The 15,568-nt window shown below is 36.3% G+C and overlaps 1 protein-coding gene across 3 annotated transcripts in view; it reads right to left on the reverse strand.

Annotated features, from left to right (window-relative positions):
• LOC150083611 (uncharacterized) overlaps positions 1-15,568 on the reverse strand; it is a 344,088-nt gene that overhangs the window by 192,109 nt on the left and 136,411 nt on the right. For all 3 annotated transcript variants that reach the window (XR_016547211.1, XM_090378089.1, XM_090378088.1), the window contains exon 5: positions 14,480-14,618. Coding sequence is in view for 2 of the 3 variants with exons in the window: in XM_090378089.1 (XP_090234215.1) it covers positions 14,480-14,618 (139 nt within the window). In the remaining variant the exon portion in view is untranslated. The remainder of the gene's footprint in view (positions 1-14,479; positions 14,619-15,568) is intronic.

Genomic DNA, 15,568 nt, shown 5'->3' on the forward strand with positions numbered 1-15,568 from the left:
CACTGGTATTGCACTACATCCGGTGGGTGCGAGACTTGTGCATTTAGCACAAACAGATAACGTAAACTTGGGCCTACAGAAGAGCACTGGGCAGCAGCTGCCTTATATTGGTGGTGGTATAATACATGTTTCTAGGCTAGCTTTGGGATACATGTATGCAATGCTATACGAGGTAAAATATAAATGCTTATATATGTGTAACGATAATGTTAATGTATATAAAATTGTATATATATCTTCTTGTAAGTATTGTGTATACAAATAAATGGAAAAAATGGAAATGGAATGATTTTGTTCCAAAATCAATTTACAAGCAATCCCCAATTAACACGGTACTTCTACAACAGTCTCGCTCTAACACGATTGATAAATTGCGGCAATCCTCACACAACACAGTTTCACTCTAACACAGTTGGAGAACTGCGGCAAACCATCCATAACACAGAATTTTTGAGCTGTTGTGTGGGGAAAAACCTGCTATTATGTTGACGTAATTTTTCAACATTTGCATTCTTTTTTGTGAATCTTCGCTGTTAACGCACTAGTTGTTACGCAAAAAAAATTATTGGGAAATCCCCATGTTATGTTCTGTGCTATTGAACTTGTGCTTGTTTGAGATTATAAAAATTTTCATCTTTGAAGTATGCAGTTTGTAACCTTTAAGGTTTTTATAAGATTATTTTGGTTTTTATTTGATCGTTCATAAATTTTTCCAGGTATGTATTACTAAACTTTGTTCTTAAGAACCCTATTGGAATAATTTCTTTGTTGTGAATTAAATTCCAGCCCTAAATTATGGCTAAGGAAATTAGGCATAATTTAGGTGACTGCCAATTTATTTAAAGAATGAATTCTAAATTGTTCTGTGCAAGCTGTGGAAAACTATTTAAAGCGGAAAAAATCTAGATTTCAAAGTTTTATTACTATTGGATAACACACCAAACCCTCCAAAAGAATTAATTCATTAATAATGTTGAAGTAATGTTCCTACCATCTAATACAACTTCTTTAATTCAGCCATTAGATCAAGGCATTATATCAACCTTTAAAACTCATTACATCAGAAAATGATTTTGGAAAATTTTTTTCCAAAATCATTATATGGATTTCGGGAAAAATTGATTCTGAATCTATTGAATTGATGGAGGCATGGAAACATTTTTCAATTGTGGACTGTATCGGAATTATAGCTTTATCACTCAAAGGAGTAAAACCGTCAACATATACGTGTTGAAAAAATGTATGGCCAGTGTCAGTTCACTAAGGAAATATGGTCCAAATATCAGAAAACAGAATCAGTGCAATAGTAGAACTTGTTAAGTCAGTAGGAGGGAAGGTTTTGATGATATGGCTACTGAAAATATTCATGAATTACTGGTAGAAAAAGAGGCTGGAAAAGCAGATTTGGTGGAAATAGCATAGGAGTTAAACCAAATCGATTCAGAGGGTGACAGCGCAGATGAAAATTCTGAAGTTCCAAAAAAGCATACAGCAAGGCATAAACTTAGCCAAGCAATTAGAATGTTATCTTTTTAAAGGAAGATCCTTCTACTGGAAGGAACACAAAGTTCAAAAAGGAGCTTTAGGAATGCTTAGCTCCTTACCACGCAATTGACAAAGATCTATCAAGCGAGGAAAAAAAAAAAAAAAAAAAAAAAAAATCTCAGAATGCTGATATTTTAAAGAGAGCAGAAGATACACGAAATCTAGATGCTGCAGAAGAAAGTTCAGAAGGTGAAGATATTCTGGAACAGAGAAAATTGATTGTGCTTAGCAGAAATGAAGAGGATGAAAATTAAATAAATGTACATTAATTGCCATATTATGTATCACAGTTTGTAAGACTGTTTGTTCAGTTATTACTATTTTTAATAAAAATTAAGTAGTAGTAGTAGTGGCATGTGATGCAAGAAAGCAACTGTAGGAGCTTATGCAGCATCAGCCAAAAAATAAAAAATAAATAAAATAAAAAAAATATCACACCATTCCCTCCAAATGCTTGTCCAGTTCCTCCTTAAATTTATTTAACCTGTCAACTTCCACAACGACAGATGGAAGTTTGTTCCAGCAATTAACCACCCGCTGGCTAAAGGCAAATTTCCGCACATCTATTCTAAATCTGTCTTTTCTTAATTTGAATTTATGCCCCCTTAGTTTCGTAATCTGAACAAGTGGAAGGATCCCATCAGAATTCAGCGTGCTCAACCCACTCAAGGCCTTATATACCTCAATAAGATCACCGCGCAAATGCCTAGTCTCCAGCCACTGCAATTTGCAGAACTTAAGCCTCTCTTGGTAAGAGGATCCCTTCATTATCCTCACCAATCTTGTTGCCCTTCTCTGTACATGCTCAAGTCAATCTACATCCTTCCTAAAATGAGGCCTCCAGACCTGTACGCAGTACTGAAGGCATGGCCTGACCATTGCTTTATACAGAGGGACAATCACCTCCTTCTCCCTGCTAGCAAAATTCCTATATATCATTGACAAAACCACATGACCTGCCCTGGCAGCCTGTCTGCATTGCTCAGAAAACTTCATATCTGACTGCACAATCACTCCCAGGTCTTTTTCATTTTCTACCACCTTAAGTGTAGTACCACATAGTTGATACGTTTCTCTAGGTTAAACTTCAATCGCCACTTCTTAGCCCATCTGCATAAATTATCTAGATTCTGTTGCAGTAGCACACTGCCATTACTGTCATTTACAACCCTGCCAACCTTTGTATCATCTGCAAACTTCGACATTAAGCCTGATATACCTTCATCAATATCATTGATAAATATACAAAACAACAGTGGACCCAACACCGAACCCTGTGGAACTCCACTAATAACATTAGTCCAAGAAGAGCAGCACCCATTGATTACCACCCTCTGTCTACTCCCACTAAACCATCCTTTTATCCATTGTAGCAACTTACCCTTAATACCATTCTGCTCCAATTTGTACAATAGTCTTCCATGCGCAACAGTGTCAAAAGCTTTCCTGAAATCCAAATATATGATATCAAAATTATTTTTTGCATCCAGTTCCTTTGTAACCATATCATAATATCCTATCAAATTTGTCAGAGAAGACTTTCCCTTAACAAACCCATGCTGTGTCTGAATTATTGCTGCAGTCTTGTCTAGATGATCCTGCAATCCATCTTTAATCAGTGACTCCATTATTTTAACCGGAACAGAAAAACTAACTGGTCTGTAATTACTCATGTCACCCTTCGATCTCCCTTTGTGAACTGGGGATACATTTGCACATCTCCAGTTGGTGGGGACCTCCCCTGAATCCAAGGATGCTCTCATAATTATGGCTAAGGGTTTGCTTAGTTGCTTTGCCGCCTCCTTTAAAATAACTGGATAGATCCCATCCACGCCCAGGTGCTTTTCTTATGTTTAACTTCAACAATTTCTCCTCCACTTTGCTTTCAGTTATTACAAAATCATTAAGTATCCTACTACAATTTGATAACCTTCTGCCATTTTTAAACCTTAATAATTCCTCATGTGTGAATGTAAATGCAAAATACTCATTCAGTTTGTTTGCTATCTGAGCAGGATCATCAACAGTCGAACCATCGATGTCAAGTGGACCAATCAGATTCATCCCCTTCCTTTTAGAGTTTATATAAGTAAAGAAATCCTTGCTGTTTTTCTTAGCATCTTTTGCCAAGGATTTCTCGTAATCTGCCTTCACCTGCCTAACCTCCTTTGTGACCTGATTACAGACTGGCTTATATCTGCCATAGGCTTCTGAGTCGCTGGATAATTTATATGCATCCCACGCATTTTTCTTCTCTGTTACGAGTCTCATTAGTTCATTAGTTAACCATTTAGGCCTAAACCTTGAACAATATTTCTTAATAGGTATGGAACTTTTAGTAGCATCCACAATTAATTCCTTGAATGCATCCCACTTAGAATTTACTGTTGGTAACATCGTCAGTTTATCCCACTGTACAGAATTTAAAAACTTTCTGAGACCACTGTACTCACCTTTACGGAAGGAAAAACCCTTTCCTTTACCACTGATGGTAATTATATCTTTAAGTAAATCCCACATCAATACACTGTGATCACTGCCACCTAGTGGTTCCTTTATCTGCAAATTCTTAATACACGAATGATCACTGCTGATAGGAGCATGTATACCAATGCTAGAAGAATAGTAAATAAATTTGATGAATTTGAAGTGTTGGTCAAGACATCAAAGGCGGATATTATTGGGATAGCAGAGACGTGGTGTCACACAGATATAAGGAATGCTGAACTGGAATTTGGGGAGTACAATATGTACAGAAAGGATAGACAGGATAGAAAGGGAGGAGGTGTTATGCTGTTAATTAAGAAAAACATAAAATCAAAAGAAGTGCATCCAGTTGATATAGATGAACAGTGCACTATTGAATCAGTTTTGGTGTGACATAAGCACTGCGAAATCAAAAATAAGAGTAGGAGTGTGTTATAGGCCTAATGACTCGAATGAGTACAATGAACAATTGTACAGAGAAATAGAGTGGGCTAGTAAATCGGAATGTCTTATAATGGGGGATTTTAACTTCCCAGATATTGACTGGAACTTGTGGGTTGGTCACACACACCAGTCAGACTTTTGGGGATTTATTGGATGACTGTTTTCTGCAGCAGCATGTCCGAGAGGCAACCAGAGAAAGTAATACTCTTGATCTGGTTATCAGCAGTGATCATTCGTGTATTAAGAATTTGCAGATAAAGGAACCACTAGGTGGCAGTGATCACAGTGTATTGATGTGGGATTTACTTAAAGATATAATTACCATCAGTGGTAAAGGAAAGGGTTTTTCCTTCCGTAAAGGTGAGTACAGTGGTCTCAGAAAGTTTTTAAATTCTGTACAGTGGGATAAACTGACGATGTTACCAACAGTAAATTCTAAGTGGGATGCATTCAAGGAATTAATTGTGGATGCTACTAAAAGTTCCATACCTATTAAGAAATATTGTTCAAGGTTTAGGCCTAAATGGTTAACTAATGAACTAATGAGACTCGTAACAGAGAAGAAAAATGCGTGGGATGCATATAAATTATCCAGCGACTCAGAAGCCTATGGCAGATATAAGCCAGTCTGTAATCAGGTCACAAAGGAGGTTAGGCAGGTGAAGGCAGATTACGAGAAATCCTTGGCAAAAGATGCTAAGAAAAACATCAAGGATTTCTTTACTTATATAAACTCTAAAAGGAAGGGGATGAATCTGATTGGTCCACTTGACATCGATGGTTCGACTGTTGATGATCCTGCTCAGATAGCAAACAAACTGAATGAGTATTTTGCATTTACATTCACACATGAGGAATTATTAAGGTTTAAAAATGGCAGAAGGTTATCAAATTGTAGTAGGATACTTAATGATTTTGTAATAACTGAAAGCAAAGTGGAGGAGAAATTGTTGAAGTTAAACATAAGAAAAGCACCTGGGCGTGGATGGGATCTATCCAGTTATTTTAAAGGAGGCGGCAAAGCAACTAAGCAAACCCTTAGCCATAATTATGAGAGCATCATTGGATTCAGGGGAGGTCCCCACCAACTGGAGATGTGCAAATGTATCCCCAGTTCACAAAGGGAGATCGAAGGGTGACATGAGTAATTACAGACCAGTAAGTTTAACTTCTGTTCCGGTTAAAATAATGGAGTCACTGATTAAAGATGGATTGCAGGATCATCTAGACAAGACTGCAGCAATAATTCAGACACAGCATGGGTTTGTTAAGGGAAAGTCTTCTCTGACAAATTTGATAGGATATTATGATATGGTTACAAAGGAACTGGATGCAAAAAATAATTTTGATATCATATATTTGGATTTCAGGAAAGCTTTTGACACTGTTGCGCATGGAAGACTATTGTACAAATTGGAGCAGAATGGTATTAAGGGTAAGTTGCTACAATGGATAAAAGGATGGTTTAGTGGGAGTAGACAGAGGGTGGTAATCAATGGGTGCTGCTCTTCTTGGACTAATGTTATTAGTGGAGTTCCACAGGGTTCGGTGTTGGGTCCACTGTTGTTTTGTATATTTATCAATGATATTGATGAAGGTATATCAGGCTTAATGTCGAAGTTTGCAGATGATACAAAGGTTGGCAGGGTTGTAAATGACAGTAATGGCAGTGTGCTACTGCAACAGAATCTAGATAATTTATGCAGATGGGCTAAGAAGTGGCGATTGAAGTTTAACCTTGACAAATTCAAAGTACTGCATATGGGTAGAAGTAACCCCAGAGAAACGTATCAACTATGTGGTACTACACTTAAGGTGGTAGAAAATGAAAAAGACCTGGGAGTGATTGTGCAGTCAGATATGAAGTTTTCTGAGCAATGCAGACAGGCTGCTAGGGCAGGTCATGTGGTTTTGTCAATGATATATAGGAATTTTGCTAGCAGGGAGAAGGAGGTGATTGTCCCTCTGTATAAAGCAATGGTCAGGCCATGCCTTCAGTACTGCGTACAGGTCTGGAGGCCTCATTTTAGGAAGGATGTAGATTTTCTTGAGCGTGTACAGAGAAGGGCAACAAGATTGGTGAGGGGGATGAAGAGATCCTTTTACCAAGAGAGGCTTAAGTTCTGCAATTGCAGTGGCTGGAGACTAGGCACCTGCACGGTGTTCTGACTGAGGTGTATAAGGCCTTGAATGGGTTGGGCACGCTGAATTCTGAGGGGATCCTTCCACTTGTTCAGATTACGAAACTAAGGGGGCATAAATTCAAATTAAGAAAAGACAGATGTAGAATAGATGTACGGAAATTTGCCTTTAGCCAGCGGGTGGTTAATTGCTGGAACAAACTTCCATCTGTCGTTGTGGAAGTTGATAGGTTGAATAAATTTAAGGAGGAACTGGACAGGCATTTGGAGGGAATGGTGTGATTTTTTTTTTTTTTTTTTGGCTGATGCTGCATAAGCTCATACACTTGCTTTCTTGCATCACATGCCACTACTACTACCAGATCAAGAGTATTACTTTCTCTGGTTGCCTCTCGAACATGCTGCTGCAGAAAACAATCATCCAATAAATCCACAAAAGTCTGACTAGTGTGTGAGTGACTAACCCACAAGTTTCAGTCAATATCTGGCAAGTTAAAATCCCCCATTATAAGGCATTCCGATTTACTTGCCCACTCTATTTCTCTGTACAATTGTTCATTGTACTCATTAGGCCTATAACACACTCCTACTCTTATTTTTGCTTTCGCAGTGCTTATGTCACACCAAACTGACTGAACAGTGTTCATCTATATCAATTGGATGCACTTCTTTTGATTTTATGTTTTTCTTAATTAACAGCATAACTCCTCCTCCCTTTCTATCCTGTCTATCCTTTCTGTACATATGGTATTCCCCAAATTCCAGTTCAGCATTCCTTATATCTGTGTGACACCACACCTCTGCTATCCCAACAATATCCGCCTTTGATGTCTTGACTAACACTTCAAATTCATCAAATTTATTTACTATACATGCTTCTACTCCTATTCCAGTGTACAACTATATCACCTTTTGTGCCCTTAAAAGATGATATCCGCTCTACAACATCCTCAACCTTTGCCTCTGGCAGACATACCCTGGTCCTGTTCCACCTATCCTTTTTACAAAGCATGTTTCCCGATTCCCTGACAATAGAGTCATCAACAACTACTAGTTCCTGTGGGACCAGCGCATTCTGCTTTGGGGGTTGCCGCTGTGTTGCATGATGACCAAGTGGAAGCTCTGGCGTTGATGTGGGCAGCTGAGAGATTGATGGGCCCCTCAATTTAGATCTTTCGAGGGCATCCACCCTGTCCTTCAAACTCTCATACAGGCTCATAACAACGCTGAGTTGTCGCCTGATTTCCTTACACTCCTTACATCGCGCACACACAAAGACACCCCCCATGGCAGTATCATGTTCTGTTCCAGAGAGTTCGGCAAACATTTCACAAGTCGCACATTTTTTTAGGCTGTGATGCATTGGAGAATCGCCCCCCTCAGTTCTCCCCCGAGTCACAACATTCCTGCCACTTTGTGCCCGTTGCTTTGCTGCTCTAGTTTGGGGCATGATATTTTAAATTAATAAAATCAATAAATTAAATTAATTAAATGTCAATACTACGCTATCTAATAGAAACAGTGAAGCATATTACTCTATAAATTATACATTAGAGCTACCTAGCTACCTTAATTAAAAATTTGAATTCCCTACCACTATATATATAAACAATGGCTGCAAGATTTGAATAAAATAACGGTTTTACGTATATTAAGTATTATGTATATCTACAAAAACTGTTTATCTAAATTAAAATAAAAATAACCAGCGTAACTATAACTATAAGACTACGTATTAAGTACAATATAAAAAAAAATTATGTAAATAAAAAGATAAACACTTATCGTTTTTTTGAAGCCTGCAAGTCACAGCTGTAATTTTTAAGTGCCCAATATGCCCTTTTCAAGTGCCCAATAGTTATAAAAAAAGTATGTATTTTTATTAACTTTTGGAACATAATCCCCAGTTTTGTATTGGTTCTTAGTCCCATATAACACAGTTTTGTACTACACAAGATTTTATAGGAACCTAACTACCATGTTATACAAGGATTACCTGTAATGTCTGTTGCTCTAGTAATGGTTGATGCAAGGTAGATTTATTCTTCTTTTCTGCTTTTCCACCTTACAAGTGGGCTTTTGCTCTTGCTTTCTTCTATTCATTAGACTCTTTGTGGTGCTGCACACATTTTAGGACAGCTGTGTATTCTGGATACATAGCTATCTTAAAATATCTCTGTACAGTAATTTCAACTCCATTCATTATTTTTTATTATTATTTTTTTTATTTATTTTTTTTTTTTTTTGTGATGCAAGAGATGCCATTGTTCCTCTTCTATTAGAAGAGAAAGAATGGCTTCAACATATTTTAAGATAGCCGTGTATTCTAGATGACCTCAGTACAGAACTCCTAAATGGAAGACGACTCATCAACCAGTGCAATACCACCACTTTGCTTATTGGAGGCTTGAAGTGGCAAAATCCATGTTTAGTCACTAGAGCAAAGTTTCCAGCATCCCTGTCCCCCTCCCCATACTTCTTGGTACCCCATGGTACCAAGTATTATAGGTTTTGATACCTTTTGTGTTTGGGAGTTTCATAAAAAAAAAAAAAAAAAAAAATTACAGCTACATTCTTTAAGTCTGTAAAATAATAAGAGGAGTTTACCTCAATATAGTACGTAGAACATTTCTGTATGATACTCTCCAGAAATTAAATCGAAAACTTACATTAGAGTAAAAAATAATTAAAAACAATTTAACACAATTAAAATCAATTTAATGCAATTAAAAATATTAAAAAGAATCTAACGATTCTTTTTAATTTTTAACGATTCAACATGTTAACCAAGTAGTGAATAACATAAAAAAACATGACTTCCTAAATTGAATACACGACAGTTCAGCTTTACAAGAACTTCAGGAAAATAAAGACATTATTATACAGAGGGCAGATAAAGGAGGATACAGTGGTAATACTAGATAAACCAGATTATATTAATAAGTTAGATTCAGTTGTTTCAGATACCTCCACTTATCTTTGAAGTAGACCCGGCACTGTTTACCAATTTGGTCAATCAATATAAGAAAACATTAACTACGTATCGAAAAAATTATTACACTACTATGGCTCAGTTAAAGGAATTGAAGGCCAGAACATACAATATTCCTGCACTTTTCGGTCAGGTAAAATTACACATGACTGGATTTCCTATTCGACCTATTGTTTCCTACAGGAACTCAGCATTTTCATCCTTAGCCACACGTGTATATAGCATTATAAAACCCTTTAGACAGGTAATACAATTTGGGATTAAGAACTGCGATACATTATTTAATAATCTTAAAGACTACACTTGGCAACAATGACAATTTATTCTCACTAGATGTTACCTCATTATATATACGAATGTAAACGTTGAATACACTTTAGATATTATTTGGGATATGGTAAATAATAACTCTATACCGATTAATTATACGAAGCTACCTATTAAGGAAATTTTTCACTTAATTAAACTGTTAGTTGAGGCCAACTATATCACCTTTCGAGACAAGGTGTACAAACAAATTTTTGGATTACCAATAGGTTTGAACCTGAGCAGCTTAATGTCAGAGATCTATCTCTCAACGATTGAGCATATACATTTGACACCTTTTCGGCCCCGTATCACATAATATAGGAGGTATTTAGACGATGTTCTAGTTATTACTGATAGTAGTACTATCCAAGACATTTTACATTCGTTTAATAATATTCATTCTAGACTCAAATTTACATTGGAAAGGGAGGATACAGATACAAAGTCATTAAACTTTTTAAATTTCACGCTTACTCGGGACTCGAATAAAATCTAATTTAGCATCTATCGAAAACCTACAAACACCGGTGTGCTTCTACATTACCCGCTATCACCCGTTAACCTACAAAAGATCAATTATCTTTAATCAATTTCTAAATGCCTATAAATATTCAACGACGGAATCTGCTTTGGGCTCAGAAATACAAATATTAAATAGCAGGTTCTTGAACAGGGGTTATCCCCTTGCCAAAATAAACCGAATTAGGGTATAGAGGCTAAGGATAAGATAGGATACAAAATACTACACTAGCCAACAATAGTAATATCAAAAAAAAATAACTTTATTTAAGTCCCATATGTTGACCAGTGACACAAACAGCTTAAGATTCTTTAATCTATTTTTTAATCGATTTTAAAATTGTGGCAGACCAATACGGAAATTACAAACTATACTGAACAATCGCTCGGTTCTTTCCGCGTTCGCAATACAAATTAATGACCTGGTATACAACAAGGTTCGACGAGTTTTTCTCAGAATATTTGTGTAAATCAACAAGAAGCCTCAGTTCGTGCTTCTCGTCCAGCAGTGTCAGAATTAGCCTTTCAGACCATTAATGAAAAACACTTTTTTTATTTAACGAGGCCAAAATACTTAGTGTCCAACGTAACTATACCAGAATATTAATTGCAGAAACCGTTGAAATTAAATTACATGAGAATTCTGTAAATACAATTTGGAGTATAAATACAACTGTAAATACAATTGCGACCTTAATGTGCATTAAGGTCGCAGGCCTTTTCTAATCTCTGATTCGTGGGCTTTTACATGCATGCGCGAAGACAAATAATCCCTATTTAAGTTCCATGCTCACCCCTATTCGGTAATTTTTGTTCCTGTGATCACGACATATGGCGAAAAGTGTTGTCAGCTTCAGGAAGGAAAATCGTTTTTGCAATTTTTGCATTAAATTTCTTTTAATTAATTTAATTGCGTTAGTTTGATTTTTAATTGTGCTCATTTGTTTTTTAATTATTTTTAAATGTGTACAATTGATTTTTAATTATTTTTTATTTTTTACTGTAATGTAAAATTTTCAATTTTTTTGTTTTAATTGCTGGAGAGAGTATCATACGGAAGTGTTCTACGTACTATATTGAGGTAAACTCCTCTTATTATTTTACAAATATTAATATCAACGTAGAATGTATTGAGCATTACAGCTCTGATTCATACTATCTAATTCTTTAAGTCTGTGACATAAGTTACTGTAGAAGCTATTGGAAGAAAAAGAATGGCATTTTCATCCAGTACTGCATGTTTCTAATATTAATATCAACGTAGGAATGGCTATCATTATTATGTTCCGACATAAGAAAACATAGGAAATTTCAAGGTCATTAAATTTTTAAGGAACTATAATCAGTCACTGGGAATTCTTAGTAGAATAGTTGTGCTACCTGATAGCTTTGATGTAGAAGTTTCAGGATACCAAATTGTATTTAAAAATACTCACGTGTTGCTGAGTTATACATTATTGGTATTTTCAAGGTCACAGTAATTCAACCGAGTCAGTCATTTGGATGATTCCAGGAGATAAAAGAACTACAGCAGTGCCACCTGCTTGTTTCTAGTGGTGACTAGAAATTCAGCATAAATTGCATAACATTATTATTAAATTGTGACATCACGAGGAAGCTTCATCACTGAATAAGAGCTACTCCATTTATATGGCTGCGGCAGGTTTAGTAGATTGGCAGCTTAAATCCCAAGCCCGGATAAATGGTGAGGGTTGACGTCAGGAAGGGCATCTGGTCATAAAAACTATGCCAAAACAAATAGATGTGTTCTAGTTAAGAAGTTAATCCAACTAGAGGAGAAGAAGAGGATGTAAAGTGTGAATTGAGAACATTGAATGCCGACTCCATATAACGTGGGAAAAGGCAAAGACAAAGAAGACTGCATGTTTCTAATATTGACTCCAGTTGGCATCTCTGAATCTCCATGTAATTCTTTTTGCAGACATGTATTAGTTAAAACTGTGCAGGTCACCAGATGGTGATCAGTATTCAAGAGACCATCCAGAACTGTCCAATATAAGAGAGGGTATAAATCAAGCACTGTACTTGTACCGGTGGGGAGGTGTACATAAGTATGAGCTCCAGTATTTAAGCGTTAAATTCTGTTTATTAAGGAGTCTTTATATTAGCTCCCATGCTTATGCAGTGGTAGCAAATCCCATAGAAGATGATGTGCATTAAGGTCTCTAAGAATAGAGGTGAGGAGTGATGATGAACAAGATGTTCAAAAAAAGCATATGTATGATTGATTGGAATATATGGTGAAACAACAATTAAAGTGACATTGTGGGTTGCAAAAAATTCTAATGAAGTTGCACAGATTTAGAGGGAATTCTGAGAATAATGAGTATTGCTACTCCATGATGTGCTCCACTGGATATTATCTTTTCTATACATATTTGGTTTGTCTTTTTTTGGAAATATTGGCTTTCCTAAGTCTGTGTGTCTGTATATTTTCAGTACAGAAATGTGGTGTCTGATCATCAATGTCCATATAAAAAGAAGTGTCTGCCTTTTTCCTATTTTCAGCATTTTCAGAATTAAGTTGTTTTTTTTTTAATGTTTTTAATGATGAATCAGCAGCCACAGAACTGAAAGAGGGTACTTATGGAATTAGCCTCATTCTGTAGAGTGTTTAATTGCGTCTATGAAAGAACAGTATGTGTCCATTCAGACAAGGATATATCTAGTCAAAAGTCATTATACAATAGCAATTCAGACAGAAATATGTCTGAATTGCTATTGTAATTGACTTTTGACTGCTGATGCATTGGTTCAGACACTGTTAGTTGAAGATATCAGTTTCTTTGCCTTCTAATAAGTCTGTACGTGCGCGCGCGTGCGTGTGTGTATATTCCTAGATCCAAGTGAGGCATATACAGCAAATATCTTACAGAATGTTTGAAAGTGACCAAACCTCTAACATTTAAAACACCTAATTGGATTTGGAATAAGTAGGCCCGCTTTTACAGATGAAGGCAAATTTGAAGTGCCATAACAGTTAAAATTATGGTGCATAGTCTTGGAGCTTGTGCTTTTTTTCTTCTTCTGTCACATGTAGAAAGTCTCACTTAGCTATTACGCCTTTATTAGACAATCAAAGTGGTATGAGGCTTAACTTCAGCGGGGTATTCCATCAAAATACAAGATTTTCAATAGCAGTCCTGAGTGTTGATGTTCTGACATTTCAACAAGTCACCTAACTGTAATGTAGTCTCCAGATCATCTCAGAAGGGCCAGCAATTTCTTTAAGAATTTCTACAAAAGGATGATTAGTTAATGGGTGAAAATAAGTACTACACTGGTAGCAGTGTCTGTTCTCTGTCTTTTGGCATTAGGTGTCTTATTTAACCCTTTGATCAGGATCAGAGAGCCACGTAATACACAGCTAGAATTATCAACATTTTCTCCTTTTAGTCCTGAGGGATTTCCCTCCCAAGTTTCTAGTCCTGCTATGGGGGGGGGGCAGTGCCACTTAGTAGCCAAGCTGCTGGAAGTAAGTGGGATAGGGTTTAATTTTGTTAGCAAACAATGGGGGGAAAGGTAGTTTTCTAAGCATTTAATTACTTTACCTTGAGAGAGAGAAAGAGATTTGACTTTAAATTCCCTTCTGGAATGATATAGAATAATATTCTACAGGAAGCTCACAATATACAATATCGTACTGTAATCACTCAGTTACTAGGGCAACTGACTAAGGGAGCAAATAATGAGGATAAAATGAGGATTTCATGTATGTGAAGAAGAAGAAGAAGAAGAAGAAGAAGAAGAAGAAAAAAAAGAATCAGATCACCCCCCCCCCAGTGTTCTTTATTTCAAAATGTTTGTAAACAAATACAAGATAACTGTACCCTGCTGCACTTAATCCAAATTGATTATTTTTAAATTAAACTGGCCCATATTGTTTCGTAAATGCATCTGAAATATTTAACAAAATATGTCATTAGCATGACATTAACAATTTCCAACACAAAGCAGAAAAATGAATGAAACCTAACCTAACTTATAGAAAAACTACCAAGATATTTCAAATAATATTTACCAATGTGAGTAGTATCCTCTTCACTGCGTGGAGAATTGTCAGTACTGAATTTTTCTTTCTTTAAAAAAGGGGGAGCTACTACACTAGAAGATGGTGCCATTTGTGACCAATACTCGTACTGACCATCTGGCATATAAACCTAGAAAATTAAAAGAACAAATTAATAATTCTTATTCATTAATTAAACTAAAAATTACATCATAACTTCACTGATACTGTCAAAGTACTCAGTTATTAACAGTATCAAATTTGATACTGTTAATGCTACCCATATGACAAGAATTAAAACAACACTCAATGACAAACATGATTACTAAATGAAGCTGTCAATTATTAACTGTTGATCACCAAATTGCTATCCTGTACTTGAAACTACTAATTCAGACATATTTCAGTGATTTATTTATTTGACAAGGATTTGAATAGAATTTTCATAACTGCAAGCTAGCCAATCTCTGCAACTATTTCAGTTTCTCTTGTACCTGCTCATATTCCTGCACAAAAGTGGCAACCACATCATGCAGTGCAACATATCTTCTCTTTTTCACCTATAGATGGACCTGCCTGTACATTAGCCAGTGTCAACCTGTGGCAAGACAGGTTCCTCTTCAGTCCATCAAACAAAAACTACATGCTGGGATGACTGCAGTGGAATAGGGAATTAAGTGCATTGTGAAATCCCTCACAGCAGTTTGTAGATTTCGGTGACCGTTCAAGAGCTGCATCATGATGATTCCATATTCTTATTGGAAACGGGGGATCTCTACCTGCTGCACCCTCAATTGTCATTCAGTTATAAATGACAAAAGATGACAATATAGTACAACAACCAACTGAACACTGTCATGATTCCTGTCCTCAAAAGGCAGAAGCCAATGTTGCCAGAAGCAAAATGAGGTAATACATGAGTAGTTAGTTCTACTCCTCGCAATGTGGTGGGGAATGCGTTGTCAGAGTTGAGTAACGATGTACTGGCACATATGCCCAAACAATCATCTCTTGTGAGAAATCTTCTAAATCACAGAAAAGACAGCCATTTGTCTAATCCAACAACAGTAAATTTTGACATTCCTGAGAAGTACCGTCAAC

Source organism: Mastigoproctus giganteus, chromosome 7 (assembly GCF_048544385.1).
Source record: "Mastigoproctus giganteus isolate SK-2022 chromosome 7, ASM4854438v1, whole genome shotgun sequence".
In the NCBI taxonomy this organism is placed as follows: Eukaryota; Metazoa; Arthropoda; class Arachnida; order Uropygi; family Thelyphonidae; genus Mastigoproctus; species Mastigoproctus giganteus.